Raw genomic sequence first — 17,017 nt, forward strand, 5'->3', positions numbered from 1 at the left:
ACTGGGGTTCTTACTTTGCGTTTTGGTGTACTGAAATTATTTTCTACCTGGCTGGCTACACACACACATACATACAGTGTGCAGGTAATTTACAGTAGAAGATGGGCTTCTATCCATTCTATAATGGGTTTCGATCTACCAGGTTGCTAGCTAGTCAGCTGGCAAATGTGAAACGGATTGCAGTGACAAGGGTTGACAGCTGTATGAGTTCGCCATTTACACAACGTAAGCTGCAACCTTTTGAAATTTTAATATAGTTTGTTTTCTTTTTATATTGGCTGGCTTACAACAATAGATGAATTTGCAGAGCTAGCGAGCACCAATTCCGTTTCTGTGGTGTTTGCTATAATCTTTGCTATCGTCAGTTTACTCCAAGATCGCCACACAGGTGCCTCGAAGTCCCCCATCGACGATTTAGCTTTTGCAACGAGACCATTAAATATATTTAAGACAATGGTAGAAGAGTGTAGTTCTGTTCAGTTTATCGCTAACCTTATCACAGAGACTTCGAAGCACTACAGTTGCGTGGTGATCTTGGAAAAACTGACGATAGCAAAGATTCCATCTTTGACGACGCCACATTAATGGAATAGGTGCTTGTTAGCTAATGTTTGCTCCATCCGTTTGCTCGCTAGCTCGGAAAATTCAACATAAAACAAAATCGCTATGGTGCGTTTGACTGGATTAACCTCACGTTAGTTACGTGCATTGAGTGCCTTTCAGACGGTAACTAGACACTAACACTTTGTCACCTTGCCAGCTAAGGCACACTGCATTGCATTGCTTGCTTCTCATTGACTCGAATTCAAACAGTTGAAAACACTGGTTGATGTTACTGTAGCTAGCTAACATAAAGTGACCTGTAATTCAATGCAGCGAAAATGAAGATTGATGACGGTTATAAATGTGTTTTATTGTATTGCGTGGTAGAAGTAAAGAAATGTCTAACATATCCTTTGTTTGAACTACTTACTGGAGGTCAGCCACCAACGACAGACTGTCAGATTCCCACACATGCACTGTACCTGCATCATGTGCCACTGCTGAGGGGTGGGGGCTGTGGAGGAAATCATTGTGAGGCAAAGAGCGGGGTCGCCCTTTGAAACTTAAAAATGCGCTATTATGTGTCTATAATCAGCACAAGTGCTTTCATTGCGTATTATTAATATTAGTGTAATTACATAGTTATGTTTAAAGTTATATATTGGGGGGTGACAAATCATATTTTTCCCAGGATGGGGAGTCGTTTCAATTCTACAAAACAAGACATGCATTACTGCTTTTTACAGTTACAAACTTGTAACTTATTCGAATCTAAAGCCATTGTATTTTTATTTTAATATACACATAGCCTATACTGTACTTCACTTTCATCTGATTAACTAAATGTCAAGAAAAGTTACTCTGCTCCCTGGTGGTAACAAGAGCGAGCTAAGTGCTGATTATATTTGTTTTGTTGTTCGCAATAGCGTTCATTATTTTCAAAGCAGTAAAAATGAAACGCCATCTATGAAGAAATAAGTTTGCATTTATTAGACAAACCAAACACAGGTTCACATCCAGTGAGAATATGGAAACATTTCATGGGATGAAAATAAATATATAAATTGTTCCTTTCAATACATTATTTTGTTATTGCACAACATAAGTCTCATGCTTCAATTGGAACTGTGCTTTTAGCATTTTGCTATGAACAACCCAATGACAACTACAAACAAGGAAGCAGATCACACAGTATTCAAGATCAATGCATTGTTTCAGATTTTGAAACATAAATTTGACATTTCATTTTGATATCAGACCAGTAAGAGTGCACTGTAAACTGACAAAAATGTAACATCTAAAAGTCTAAGTTAAAAAACATACCTTGTAACATTGTGGAAATAAAATGTATATCATTCCTGAATAACACTTGCATTTATTTCCTTGTCTGATATGCATATGAATGCATGCTGCTCTTTATTAAATTGATGGGTGTCTGTCATTACAGAATAGCATGGTGGTCTTCACAAGGTAAACAGATTGAAATTACTCGTTACATTTTTTTATGCAACTAGTCAACCTGATGTAGCACACCAACACATGGGAGATCTACAAATTTGGAGTAGCCAATAGAACCCTTGTATTTCAGACAAACCAGGTCATATGTATGAAACAATCCCATTTGTATTTCCTCGTAATAAAACATTGGTGAAGGTAAATAACTTTTCAGGCCATAAAAAGCTGCATTCAATGTTAGTAGGCTGCCTTTGAAATATCTCCAAGAAAAACAGCCATTGCAAAAAAAAATTATTTCAAATGAACTTCAAACGAGACAGTTATGCTTAGTTAAAATAATAGGAGTCTTGAAATGCAGAACATTTATGAAGTAACAATTAATTGTTTGTTTTACCTTATTTGTGTAAGCAGTTTATTACTTTTTCAATTATTCGTAAATTGTTAAGAGTGTCTTGACAATATAAAACATGATTCCAATTCAAGGTCCAAGCAGCAGCTCTGAATAAAAGCAAACATTTCCATATATTGTGTGTTGGGCTGCCGAGGTTGGCTCTAATTCAAAGTACACATATGATACGTTGGAGTAAAATACAGTTACAGTTCACCTATCGAAGGCACCGGACATCTGTCTGATGCTACTTCCTGTCAGTTCGGATGCAGTTCAATTGACTTACAGTAAGAGCACTTAACACATGGTTGGTGTTTGTATGCAACTTCCTTTTAAGGCAAATAAGGAAAACACACTGAAGATGTGTACTGAGGCGCTAAAGGTGACACAAAGGCTACGTCCTAAATGACACCCTATTCCCTATATAGTGCATTACTTTTGATCAGAGCCCTATGGGCCCAGTGAAAAATACCACCCTATATAGGGAAACGGGTGCATAGTGTCATTTGGGATGTAGACAAAATAAAACTACGATCAATGTAGCTGTAAAATGGTGCATTGTGGAACCTGTTCCATTTTGGGGGGGTATTATCAAATAAATAGAGATAGCAGTTCTTTAGGCTAAATTAAAGCAGCACAACTTCCAACAACCATTACATCACTGAGTCAGAGAAACAAAACCAGTGGATCAAAATAAGAGGGCAATCTTCAACATGTGAAATATGACCCTCTACCTTGAATAGGCTCCACGATGTAATATCTACACTGCCAATCAGTCAAGCAATTCTTATAGGAAATAGAGGACATTCAGACAAAAACAAGTTAGCCCTGCCTAGCCCTTTTGAAGTGGTTCACTTTAGGTTGGCATATTTTAAAAAGTTAAAAGGAAAAACAGTAAGCAAATACAAATGTTAGGTTAAATGTTCAGAAAATAAAAAAGTAAAATCTTTCCTTAGTGGCTCCCCTGTAGTGATCTTACCCAGTAGTGATCATATAGTGGGTGTAAGTCTCCTTCCTGTTTCTCATCTCATCCAATGGGAAATAATATCAATGCAACACATAGTCACCACAGAGTCTAGGTTTTTACCTGGGAATGGGTGAGCATGACAATGGTTATGGCTTGCGATGCTGCTTGTGCACAAATGAATCTGGTTCTAGGAACCAAAAGGTTTCAAATGACAAGTTGGCTTCTGCAGCTCTTCAGAGTCAAGTTCCAAAAAAGGAGTATTTGGGTTCTAGAGTTCTTCATAGTCTCCACCCTCTCGATTTTCTGACCCCTCCCCTCCGGCCAAGAAATCCTCCAAGTCATCCACATCCCCGGTTTTCTTGGTCCGAGATTTCTTTTTTTTCTTCTCTTTGTCATCTCCTGTTCCTGTCTCATCTTTCTCTTTTTTCTTGTCCTTTCTATGCTTCTTCTTGCTGCTCTTCTCCTCCTCCTAAGAAAAAAGGCAGAATAATTTCACAGAATGTCAGATTTTTTCTTTCTTCCAAATGTATGTCTACTATGCTGTATACAGTAAACACTCGCCACTTCACTTGACAAGATAGCCATCTGAAAAGACATCCACTCCCTTATCTCTAAAGATAGCCATCTGAAAAGACATCCACTCCCTTACCTCTAAAGATAGCCATCTGAAAAGACATCCACTCCCTTGTCTCTAAAGATAGCCATCTGAAAAGACATCCACTCCCTTATCTCTAAAGATAGCCATCTGAAAAGACATCCACTCCCTTACCTCTAAAGATAGCCATCTGAAAAGACATCCACTCCCTTATCTCTAAAGATAGCCATCTGAAAAGACATCCACTCCCTTACCTCTAAAGATAGCCATCTGAAAAGACATCCACTCCCTTGTCTCTAAAGATAGCCATCTGAAAATACATCCACTCCCTTATCTCTAAAGATAGACATCTGAAAAGACATCCACTCCCTTACCTCTTTGTTTTTCTTCTTCTTTTTCTTCTTTTCTTTTGAGGAGTGTTTGCTTTCCTTCTCTGAAAAGCAATTTGTATAACTTGAGCAATAAATACAATGCAATTTTGTTTCATAATGTGATACACTTTGGTACTGTTCTCAGTCATGTGCTACGGTACTATTCTATGGTACTGGGTCATATTCATTAGATAACAAATGGAAGAAAATGGACTGAAACAGGGATGAACTACCTTAACTCTTGTCCAATAAGACACTTGTTTTCTTTTTACTTTGCAAAACATTTTAATACAGTATGCACTAATGAATACGACCCTGTTCTCGATATACACTGCTCAAAAAAAATAAAGGGAACACTTAAACAACACAATGTAACTCCACACTTCTGTGAAATCAAACTGTCCACTTAGGAAGCAACACTGATTGACAATAAATTTCACATGCTGTTGTGCAAATGGAATAGACAAAAGGTGGAAATTATAGGCAATTAGCAAGACACCCCCAAAAAAGGAGTGATTCTGCAGGTGGTGACCACAGACCACTTCTCAGTTCCTATGCTTCCTGGCTGATGTTTTTGGTCACTTTTGAATGCTGGCGGTGCTCTCACTCTAGTGGTAGCATGAGACGGAGTCTACAACCCACACAAGTGGCTCAGGTAGTGCAGTTCATCCAGGATGGCACATTAATGCGAGCTGTGGCAAAAAGGTTTGCTGTGTCTGTCAGCGTAGTGTCCAGAGCATGGAGGCGCTACCAGGAGACAGGCCAGTACATCAGGAGACGTGGAGGAGGTCGTAGGAGGGCAACAACCCAGCAGCAGGACCGCTACCTCCGCCTTTGTGCAAGGAGGTGCACTGCCAGCGCCCTGCAAAATGACCTCCAGCAGGCCACAAATGTGCATGTGTCTGCTCAAACGGTCAGAAACAGACTCCATGAGGGTGGTATGAGGGCCCGACGTCCACAGGTGAGGGTTGTGCTTACAGCCCAACACCGTGCAGGACGTTTGGCATTTGCCAGAGAACACCAAGATTGGCAAATTCGCCACTGGCGCCCTGTGCTCTTCACAGATGAAAGCAGGTTCACACTGAGCACATGTGACAGACGCCTTGGAGAACGTTCTGCTGCCTGCAACATCCTCCAGCATGACCGGTTTGGCGATGGGTCGGTCATGGTGTTGGGTGGCATTTCTTTGTGGGTCCGCACAGCCCTCCATGTGCTCGCCAGAGGTAGCCTGACTGCCATTAGGTACCGAGATGAGATCCTCAGACCCCTTGTGAGACCATATACTGACACATGCACATTTGTGGCCTGCTGGAGGTAATTTTGTAGGGCTCTGGCAGTGCACCTCCTTGCACAAAGGTGGAGGTAGCGGTCCTGCTGCTGGGTTGTTGCCCTCCTACGGCCTCCTCCACGTCTCCTGATGTACTGGCCTGTCTCCTGGTAGCGCCTCCATGCTCTGGACACTACGCTGACAGACACAGCAAACCTTTTTGCCACAGCTCGCATTGATGTGCCATCCTGGATGAACTGCACTACCTGAGCCACTTGTGTGGGTTGTAGACTCCGTCTCATGCTACCACTAGAGTGAGAGCACCGCCAGCATTCAAAAGTGACCAAAACATCAGCCAGGAAGCATAGGAACTGAGAAGTGGTCTGTGGTCACCACCTGCAGAATCACTCCTTTTTTGGGGGTGTCTTGCTAATTGCCTATAATTTCCACCTTTTGTCTATTCTATTTGCACAACAGCATGTGAAATTTATTGTCAATCAGTGTTGCTTCCTAAGTGGACAGTTTGATTTCACAGAAGTGTGATTGACTTGGAGTTACATTGTGTTGTTTAAGTGTTCCCTTTATTTTTTTGAGCAGTGTATTTGTGGCAGTGGACTTGCCTTCTAGGTCCTCACTGCTGTCCTTGGCTCTAGGGGCCTCCTCAGTGAAGCCCAAGCCAAACAGGTCTGTCTCATTCTTGCTCTTAAAGGAGGGCTTCAGGACCGGCGTGGCCTTCAGAGGCTCAGGGATCAGCACGGCTGGAAGGATGTCATCATCTGACAGCTCCAGATCAGACAGTACTTCATCCCTGACTGGGAAAACCTCCTGTGGATGGATGCAGAGGGAAATAATGATATCCCACAAGTTCAGACTATCACATATACATTTTAACCATGTATCCTAACATAAAATAACGATCAAATAATTTATTGAAAATGTATATCACACCCAAATGTATAAAATAAATATTTCACAAATGCAGCACTACATATTTTACCAGGAAAGTAATTTCTATAGGTTGACAACTACTCAGTCGAACCATGATGAATTGTAGCCTAAAACCCTAAATAACGTCCTTTTGCCATAGCTACCTTAGTTATCTTCTGGCTGACCACCTCCTCCTCAGACTCAAAATCAGGATCATCCATGATGAAGGAAAGCATCTGTTCAGCAACAGAGGCCTCTGGGTCAGAGTCTGAACCCTCCACCCCAGGGCTTCCCCCCTTCTTTGCTCTAGGTGGGCCTGGCTTGGGGCTTGGCTGCTCCAGGGCTACTGCAGGGATCGTGGTGAGGGAGATTGGCTCTGCCTCCAAGAGGACAGTGTTCTCCAGGAGCTGGGAAGCAGGAGTCAAAGGCTCCGGAGCTTGAGGCTCCATGGCATGGGGCATTATGGACTCAGTGCCCAGTCTAAAATGGAAAACAAAAATACCACTTACAAACACTGATTATTACTATAGATTACACTACATTAACAAATATGAACGATATAAGAGGGGTCTAAAACAGAAATTAGACTACATTAACGGATATGCTGGACATTTATTTGGCGCTTACATTTTCAGCTCTGATTCACGGTCCAGGTGGTCATCCTGAGTGGCAGCGGGTGCTGCTGGTGGTGGGGTTGCTTCCTCCTCGTCGCTGGACATGGTGAAGTCTTTACTGGTGAGAAGGCCCAGGGTGCTGGGCTGGGGCAGGTCTTTGTCATCTGGGTCCAGTTCATCCTGATAACCTGCCACCATAGGGTTCCCTCTGTCCTCTCCATCACTGGGGACACACAAGGGAACAACAGAACATCTAATGTTTTTATTTTCTCCTTTTTAAATATATGTATTTTAGACAGAGCAGAATGGCAGAGGCATTCCAGTGTTCTCTCATCTCCAACTAAAACATTGTTGGTGATTCTTAAATCCTCTTTCACATTCTATTTGAAAGGAAGCGTTGAGTAAATAGAGCCATCTGAAAACTCTCACCACAGATGGCTTCTCCCAGATGGTACTGTGTACTGTTAACTTACAGTAGACATTTTTTTCCCAGCAGGGAAGGAAATAACTAGTGGCAATATAGACAGGCCCTACATACAAAATAGCACCCTATTCCCTATATAGTGCACACATTTTTGCCTGAGGCCTATGGGAATAGGGTGCCATTTGAGATGCATCCAGGGACATATAAATAAGAAAAAATAGAACGGGTGTGCCCATTCAAATCAATGTTGGCATAATGGGTGACCTGGCGGCCATCGCGAGTGTAGCCATAGGAGCAAAGCAGGAAGTAAAAGCAGGAAGTGTAACGATCAATCTGTGCTGTGATTTGTTGAATCAACTAAAATGACATTACAAAAAAATACATTCCATTACATGAGCCATATCAGGAAGCATCATTTGAATGAACATTCTACATTACCATGGAAATTATTACATCACAATACCAGGAAGACATTGCGAGTGTACCCACGAGTTTACCAGTCAAATTGCCAAGGTTAGAAGTTCCAAGCCCATTCTATTTATTCTTATTTCTATGGCCAGGGACACGTTCTCATCAGTGAAAGTAAGAACTCTGCTACTGCTTACCTGTCACTGTCCAGTGCAGGTGCTGGCTGGGGGACCTTGACTTTAGAGGGGAGGCTGTCCTCCAGGAAGCTTTTATCCAGACCCTCGTCTGGCACAAAGTCATCCACACTCTGAACTTTAGCAGGACACACAGGGGAAGGCTCTGGCTCTGCAGACAGAGACAAAACAGTGATCAAAAGAGCCTTTGATGCGTAAATGGCATCCTATTCCCTATTTAGTCCACTACTTTTGACCTATATAGGGAATAGGGTTCCATTAGGGATGCATCCTTTTATTATTTAACACCACAGACTTAAACTGATATTGGTACAGTAATAACTCACCTCAGAATCCATGTTTTTACCAGCAATACATGAAAACAACCCAGCACAATTGAGGGGAAAATCTAGAGCAAACAGAATGCTTAAAACCTGCTAAACTGTATTGGGCTAAAAGATCAGTGTTACCTCCCTCAATACAAAGTTTTGTTCTGTAAAACTGTCAAAAAGAATCTGGCGGTTACCACATGGAATGTTCTAGCATGCAGTTTTCCTTAATTCAGTTTATTTTTTATTAATTCCCTCAGATGAGATTCTAGTGCCAAGCAGTGCAATGGACCTTACAAATACTTCACAGAAATCCAATCAATCATTCACGAAGACTTCCTGTGACTACTTCCTGGTCTAGTACACACAGGTTTAACATGCATAGCTTAGTCCTTTCCTAAGCTTTTTGGATACAATATTGGACAAAACACACTATGACAACAAAGGGTTAAAAGCAGTGTTTGGCCATCCTATTGCCATTGAACAGAACATTGGCCGTAATTTTCTGTTAATTTCCAGATGATTCTACATGTTGAATTCCGACACCATACAGGTGATCGCTAGCATTCCGTGGCCACTCAGTGCTTCTGTCCATTCGACAGTGCAGTGTGTCTTTGTTATGGAAATAGTCAAACACTGATGCACTAGACTTACCTGGCATGGCTGCAGGGACTTCTGGGGCAGGGGCGGAGCCAAAGAGACGTGAGATGAGTCCACGTTTCTGAGGAGGCGGCGCCTGTGCGGTGGGGGATGGTGATGGTCCAGGATGATCAGGACTCCGAGCCTGCGTCAGAGTGGGGGACTGAGGCTCAGTGGTGGGGGAAACCATCCCGGCTGGCAAGGCAGGAGGTGGAGGAGAGGGAGAAGGCGAGGGAGACTGGAGGCTAGGGACCTGGGCAGCGATGGGTGGCTGCTGAGGGGTCCCAGGGCTAGAGCTGCCAGTGGAGGCCCCACTTGGAGGGACGATGGGGGATTGGGAGCCCGAGGAAGGGCTCTGACCGTTGGCTGGACAAGGTGAACCATAGCCTTTATTGCGGGTCTCCGTATTCTCCAAGAAACTGCAAAACAATGGGTGCTGTGTTGTTAGTATTGGCAAATCAGTGCTGCATCAAGGAAAGAAACATTAAAACATTTGCTATAAGTGTTAAAGAACAACACAAATACACTGCTATCAAAGCAAATACACAGTGTGATAATCAGTGTACATGCCAAAAACTGATCAAGTGAAAATATCACTGAACACGCCAAACAAACTGATAGAGAGAAAATATCACATTACATTTCATAGTTTTGATCCTCAGTCTCCTGCTGCACGCAGAGCTCCTCCAGAGTGGCGTCCATGTCTAACTGGTTGGTCTCGAGCTGCCGTAACAGAGTCTCCCTCTGTAGAGATCAACAAAGGGGGCTTGGAATGACTGACCATGAACCAGAGCACTAATACTCCTTTCACAAGCACTCTCAGAAACCCTTTCACAGGGAGTGGGTAGTACTTAGTCTGTGCCTGCTGTATTTCTGATCTGATTTCATGACCTCCATGAAATTCACAAGATGGTTATGACCATAGGTATATATTTCACAATACAATGTAGTCAAAGCTAGAACTAACCTGCAGTTGCAGGAAAGGGATGTTGAAAAATCGGTGTAAATATTTCAAGCCAAATCCATTCTTCATAGAGGCTTCAGCGTAGTGAATATAGGAGGAACCCATGGGTCTGCAAGAAACCATCAGTCAAGTATATAGACACAGCTTATGACTACTTGTAATTGTTGCAAAATGTAGGCAACATTCCCCAATTTCCCAAGTGTTCCAGAAATCTTGGTTGGGGGATTCAGGTTTTTGTTCTTATTCCCTCCTGATTTCAGGAAAACCAGGACTTTTTGGGGGGAAATAATCTTTGTAACCCGAATAAGACTAAAACAGGAAGTTCAGTTAACTACCTATTGAGATTAGCAATAACCTGGCGGATGTCATTAGGTAGGATGACACGGTGGTCACCCATGTCCCTGTGGTTGCCTAGGACACATACTGGAACATGAGTGGGTACTTTGGGTAGCTCTCTCAGGATGTAGTTGAATGTCCTGCAACGACATAAAAAAAGAATAAAACAAACTTATAGATAGTTTCTCCCTATGTGAGGAATTACAAATATGTGTCTCCCCATACTTGGCCAAGTTCAAAGTAAATACAATGGTAATCTGTTTCACGTTGTTCTGACTTTGAAGCTAAGCTGAGTCAGATGCCTGCCAGCCACTGTGGGCTAAGTGGTTCATGGCCACACACCGGCTTACTGAGACCTAATCCCCCATGCATGTTATATTAGAGTTCATTGATTTATTAATTGAACCATGGCTACATCCCAAATGTCCCCCTATTGCCTATGTTGTGCACTACTTTTCACCAGGGGCCCATGGTCTCCTAAATTCTACTTGAATATCTGTCATTTAAAAAATGTCATGTAAACCTTGTAACTAATGTACTGGACTGTTCTATAATGCACAACACAGACTGACCATTGCTTGGTGATGTCAAACATCATGATCACACCGTTGCAGTTCTTGTAAACGTCGAGGAACTCTGCATCCAAGGCCACCTCGTCAGACTACAACAAATCAATTGTTATTATTTAGATAATTGAAAATGAATGAGTCTTATGAGAATGTGACCTTTGTTTACCGCTTACTAGCTACTATACAAAAAAGCTCCCCAGTGGGACTCATTAGATATGCCAAATAGAGGAATCTTAAACGTGATTGTCACCTCTTGGGGTTCATTCTCCACTTTCAAAGTGTCCCCTCGTTTTTTACCTCGGCCTGTGAGAAAGCAGAATGTCAAGAAGCTGCAATTCAGAACACTAAACTGGACATTATACATTGAACTATTGCTGTCAAGCATAACAAAGCGAGAAAGCCATGTCATAGAAATAAAATCCCTCGAACGGGCATCCTCATTCAAATCAATGAGTCTGTAATACGGTCTGAGGGGCTATTCCAGTTCTAGTGATTCTATTTCTATGAGCCATATACATACAGTATGATTACACATGGCCTTATTTTAAAATGTGAATCCCTTTATTTCTAGCTTTACCGTCTGCTAAGTGCAACAAATACACGATTGCCAGAAGCAGAAAAGCGCTTATTATGTTCTTATTGGCAAACACATACTCAATTCTCTTATTTTAAAAAGAGACAGTCAAACCTTTGACTGTAGCTCCAGGTTATAGCATACAAAGTAGTCAAACAGTCTTTTTCTTGCAAGCAATGAGCAATCTTTTTATTTCAGCCACACTGCAAACTAAGTAACGACCAACCTTCACAAGAGGGACAAACTCAGTGCACACAAGCAACTAATTTCTAGAAACTACATATGTAGGATCTTAATTTGAGCCAGTTTGCTACAGCAGGAAAATAATCACGCAGCAACATCAAATGTGAATTGTATGTGGATTATAATTGATGAACATTTTTGTAGGGTATGATAGATTTTTCGTTAGGGAAAATCAAGTTTGAAATTTCAAAGTGGAAATGACAATCTTCAGAAGCATTTTTAATCCTTAAACACACTATACGTTTTTTCATTGCAGGAAAGTTCTCCTGCAACAGGGAGATCAAATTAATATCCTACATCAGTGCACACAGTGACTCTCACCTACACCCTCAGGGAGAGGGTATTTTTGGCCTGAGGCAAGTGCAAAAGAGGAGTAAGAAAAACAACATTAATATTCTGAGGAGAAAAAAATTACACAGAAACAAGATTTATGTATAAACATCTCGGAAACAAAAAATAGGAAAAGTATGGATAGACAATGGGATAATACATGGACACTAATACAGCAGTATAAACAGTAGCTATCAACTGATTGACTCATGAGTCACATACATTCACCCAACAAAGTCATCACTCTCACCTTTATCCACCACGTCCCACACCTCCACCTTGACCACGTCATCAGTGGCTGAGAGATACAGAGAAACAGTTATCACAAGCCTCAACTGACAAAGCCTCACATACTAAAGCTCAAACTACTATGTATCCCAAGGCTCTGTGCGCACATGATAGCTGGGAAAGGCAAGCTGGACAAAGTTGTTTCTGTACTACAGGTGGAATTGCATCATTACCCATGGGCCTCTTTATTAATCACAGTCTGAGGAGGGAAATTGTTTGAGGGAATAGGCCAACTGTGGTCTGGATGTACACTAGAGATTGTTTTCACTACCCCACTAATGCCACAAAACACTTGTAGGCAAAGCTACTGATCTAGCTAACTACGCAATACTATTTCTCAAACATAGTAGGCGGGATATTATTTACCTTTATATGTGCCATGTTCAACTGTGAATTACAGTTGCAGAAGCAGGAAAAGTAAACTTCAGAAGTATATATTGTTGGCAGGATTAGAGATAGGTTTTAGCCCGGAGTGAATAAAAAAAAATATAGGACTAAAAACGTTGATCAAGGTGTGCAAGTAAAGTGTAGAATCCCAGTTCTCTTACTTTTGTAATTCCAATGAATGCTGGTTGCCTGGATCTCTTGAGTGGGGACGTAGTCATCCGTGAATTTCTTTCCTTGCAGTCGATGCCATAGAGTGCTCTTTCCAGTATTTCTGTCTCCACGGATAACTATTTTCACTTGTGAGAAATAATAAAACAAAGAATGACTAGCCTACCTCTTAATATATGTACAGTAGCCTACAGTACAAGTCAAAAGTTGATTCAAGGGTTTTTCTTTATTTTATTTTACATTGTAGAATAATAGTGAAGACATCAAAACTATGAAATAACACATAACACATGGAATCATGTAACAACCAAAATAGTGTTAAAATTGTATTTTATATGAGATTCTTCAAAGTAGCCACCCTTTTCCTTCATGACCGCTTTGCACACGCTTTGCATTCTCTCAACCAGCTTCTTGAGGTAGTCACCTTGAATGCATTTCAATTAACAGGGGTGCCTTCTCAAAAGTTAATTTATGGAATTTCTTTCCTTCTTAATGCATTTGAACCAATCAGTTGTGTTGTGACAAGGTAGGGGTGATATACAGCAGATATCCCTATTTGGTAAAATACCAAGTCCATATCATGGCAAGAACAGGTCAAATAAGCAAAGAGAAACGACAGTCCATCATTACTTTAAGACATGAAGGTCAGTCAATCTGGAAAATGTCAAGAACTTTGAAAGTTTCTTCAAGTGTAGTATCAAAAACCATCAAGCGCTATGATGAAACTGGCTCTAATGAGGACCGCCACAGGAAAGGAAGACCCAGAGTTACCGCTGCTGCAGAGGATAAGTTCATTAAAGTTAACTGCTGGTTGCAGCGCAAATAAATGCTTCACAGAGTTCAAGTAACAGACATATCTCAACATCAGCTGTTCAGAGGAGACTCAGGCCTTCATGGTCGAATTGCTGCAAAGGAACCACTACTAAAGGACACCAATAAGAAGAGCATTGCTTGGGCAAAAAAAACATGAGCAATGGACATTAGACCGGTGGAAATTTGTCCTTTGGTCTGATGAGTCCAAATTCGAAATTTTTGGTGCCAAAAGCCATGTCTTTGTGAGACGCAAAGTAGGTAAACGGATGATCTTCGCATGTGTGGTTCCCACCGTGAAGCATGGAGGAGGTGTGATGGTGCTTTGCTGGTGACAATGTCTGATTTATTTAGAATTCAAGGCACACTTAACCAGCATGGCTACCACAGCATTCTGCAGCAGCCCATCTGGTTTGTGCTTAGTGGGACTATCATTTGTTTATCAACAGGACAATGACCCAAAACACACCTCAAGGGCTATTTGACCAAGGAGAGTGATGGAGTGCTGCATCAGATTACCTGGTCTCCACAATCCCCTGACCTCAACCGAATTGAGATAGTTTGGGATGAGTTGGACCAGAGTGAAGGAAAAGCAGTGAACAAGTGCTCAGCATATGTGGGAACTCCTTCAAGACTGTTGGAAAATCCTTCCTCATGAAGCTGGTTGAGAAATTGCCAAGAATGTGCAAAGCTGTCATCAAGGCAAAGGGTTAGAATCTAAAATATATTTTGATTTGTTAAACACTTTTTTTGGTTACTATTATTTAATAGTCTTGATGTATTCACTATTATTCTACAATGTAGAAAATAGTCAAATTAAAGAAAAACCATTGAATGAGTAGGTGTCCAAACTTTTGACTGGTACTGTATATTATATCATATAATGCTATCTGCATAAAAAACACAACTTACTGTTGTACTGTACTCCTTTGGCAAAGCGTCTCTGTAAACTATGATTCATGGACTGCATACCAGCGGGGATGTTTTTGTCCCTCGGCTGGCCTGGTTCAGAACCAACTAGCTTCTTCAGAGCTGAAAACATCTCGACAGGAAGCTGATTTTACTAACCCCCAGTCAGAAATGTGTGAAATACAGTAATGTTTGACGGAACCCCCAAAATGGTGGAAATGGTGTTATATTGGATGATGATCTGATCAACACAAGTAGGCCTGAACTATCAATCCAAATGTTCAAAGTAGCACTGCATTACTGTGGTACACAGAAGTAGCACTACACCCCATCTGGAAGATGTAACGTTATTGCCAGGCAGCTAGGCTTGCATATTTCAAGTTCGTCAGGACCAGATTTTTCTACTAAAAGGATTCCTGCAAATCTCTCAAGGGCAGACAATAACGTTAGCTTGATCAGCCGTTTCTTCTCTCATGTTGTCTTGGGTTACCATCACCTGCCAGAAAGAAACCACAGAAACAAATTTAACTACTTATGTATTAATGTATAATTTCCTCCAGTAGCCTACTTAGCTAGCTAGCTAACGTGAACTAGCTTAATGGGGAGAACCCGGAAAACTGCTTCTTGAAAATTATGATTTTTCAACTGAGCAATAGGCTAACTTAGCTAACTACTGTTATAAAGCACCAGTATATTTCTAAAAGATTGTCAGTAAAGTTACTGTATGTTAATACCAGCATTGTTAACCATTTTCCGTGGGCATCGTCAGCTGATACGTTGTAACAGTTAGCTAGCTAGCCGGCAGACCGTCTGGGGATAGCTAACAAATTAGCTCGCAAGCTAGTGATGCTGATCTACAGTCATTTAGCTAGCTATCAGATATTCCCTCTGTTCATATTCGCTATTTCATCGACGTTTTTGCAATTGCACCTGATATGGTCACACGCTCACCTGTACATTTGCTGCCATTACTAATAGTAAATACTAGCTGGCTAGTTTATATTGACGTTATTGGCGATGTGGCTGGCTAACGTTAATTAGCATCACGATAAGGTACCGTTAACCAATGTTACTGCTAGCTAGCAAGGTAAGTTGGCAGTGCTGATATCCTAAAAAATACCCACCGGCATTCAAAATATTCTTCAATGTAACGTTAGCAAACGTGACATGGTTATTTCAAAATCCAGCTCTTGATAAATGTGAAAGACGCTAACGTTACACATTCCTTAGCAGTGAAGAGCTTGCTCCCTGAGGTGTAATCATTAGTCAAAATATTTTCGTTTTGTAACTAAAAAGAGAGTTTTCTATTGGAAAAAATCGTTTACCTCTGTTTGCTTCCGTTTAAGAAACGTTTGGCAACAGAATCGGCCAGTGGTTGCTCAGTGGGTTGTACCAGAGAGGAAGAGAGGCCCAACTCAGTGGGAAATCTATCTTCCTCCAGCAGGTGGCGTTTTTCGTTGTTTCACCCACCAAGCAATGATTTGTGTATGGAGGTCAACGAGAGAGTGAAATTGGTCAACAAAAAAAGGAATTACTTATTTTTACGTGAGGTTAATTTGATTGAATAGAAGTTTCGTAATGCTTGGTACGAGTCTTCTGATATAGTGAACAAAAATATAAGCGCAACATGTAGAGTGTTGGTCCCATGTTTCATGAGCTGAAATAAAAGAGGCCAAACATTTTTCATATGCACAAAAGCTTATTTATTTCAAATGTTGTGCACAAATTTGTTTACATCCCTGTTCCTCTTTGCCAAGATAAACCATCCACCTGACAGGTGTGGCATATTGTCAGTAGTCCAACCGGGCTCACAACCGCAGACCATGTGTATGCCGGTATGCTGATGTCAATCTTGTGAACAGAGTGCCCCATGGTGGCGGTGGGGTTATGGTATGGGCAGGCATAAACTACGGACAACGAACACAATTGCATTTTATCGATGGCAATTTGAATGCACAGAGATACCGTGACAAGATCCTGAGGCCCATTGTTGAGTCATTCATCCACCGCCATCACCTCATGTTTCAGCATGATAATGCATGGCCCCATGTCACAAGGATCTGTACACAATTCCCGGACGCTGAAAATGTCCCAGTTCTTCCATGGCCTGCATACTCACCAGACATGTCACCCATTGAGCATGCTTGGGATGCACTGGATCGATGTGTACGGCAGCGTGTTCCAGTTCACACCAATATCCAGCAACTTTTCACAGCCATTGAAGAGGAATGGGACAACATTCCATAGGCCACATTCAACAGCCTGATCAACTCTATGGAAAGGAGATGTGTTGCGCTGCATGGGGCAAATGGTGGTCACACCAGATACTGAGTAGTTTT

General features: G+C 41.6%; 1 protein-coding gene across 3 annotated transcripts; it reads right to left on the minus strand.

Annotated features, from left to right (window-relative positions):
• Positions 1–1,508: 1,508 nt before the first annotated feature.
• Positions 1,509–16,119, minus strand: rabl6b (RAB, member RAS oncogene family-like 6b). 3 transcript variants are annotated; one of them, XM_055887469.1, is made up of 17 exons: positions 16,004–16,119; positions 14,682–15,174; positions 12,953–13,087; positions 12,367–12,414; positions 12,108–12,137; positions 11,220–11,272; positions 10,973–11,061; positions 10,400–10,540; positions 10,068–10,173; positions 9,741–9,844; positions 9,116–9,519; positions 8,157–8,304; positions 7,141–7,350; positions 6,678–6,993; positions 6,207–6,411; positions 4,323–4,381; positions 1,509–3,822 (listed from the first exon to the last, which is right to left on the minus strand). In XM_055887469.1, the coding sequence occupies exons 2-17, from the start codon at positions 14,809–14,811 to the stop codon at positions 3,622–3,624; spliced, it is 2,379 nt and encodes a 792-aa protein (XP_055743444.1). In that variant the 5' UTR covers positions 14,812–15,174; positions 16,004–16,119; the 3' UTR covers positions 1,509–3,621. The 3 variants fall into 3 exon arrangements, with proteins under 3 accessions (XP_055743444.1, XP_055743445.1, XP_055743446.1); XM_055887470.1 differs by lacking the exon at positions 16,004–16,119 and adding an exon at positions 15,803–15,997; XM_055887471.1 differs by lacking the exon at positions 12,108–12,137.
• Positions 16,120–17,017: the final 898 nt, after the last annotated feature.

Source organism: Salvelinus fontinalis, chromosome 28, assembly GCF_029448725.1.
Source record: "Salvelinus fontinalis isolate EN_2023a chromosome 28, ASM2944872v1, whole genome shotgun sequence".
Taxonomy (NCBI): Eukaryota; Metazoa; Chordata; class Actinopteri; order Salmoniformes; family Salmonidae; genus Salvelinus; species Salvelinus fontinalis.

Bases quoted from the DNA above. Each gene is read 5' to 3' on its own strand.
- rabl6b (XM_055887469.1), bottom strand. From the start codon at position 14,811: ATGTTTTCAGCTCTGAAGAAGCTAGTTGGTTCTGAACCAGGCCAGCCG. The intron at 6,412-6,677 runs GTAGCTATGGCA...ATCCATCCACAG, and splicing joins TCAGCCAGAAGATAACTAAG to GAGGTTTTCCCAGTCAGGGA. The intron at 3,823-4,322 runs GTAAGGGAGTGG...CTTTTTTCTTAG, and splicing joins AGAAGAAGAAAAACAAAGAG to GAGGAGGAGAAGAGCAGCAA.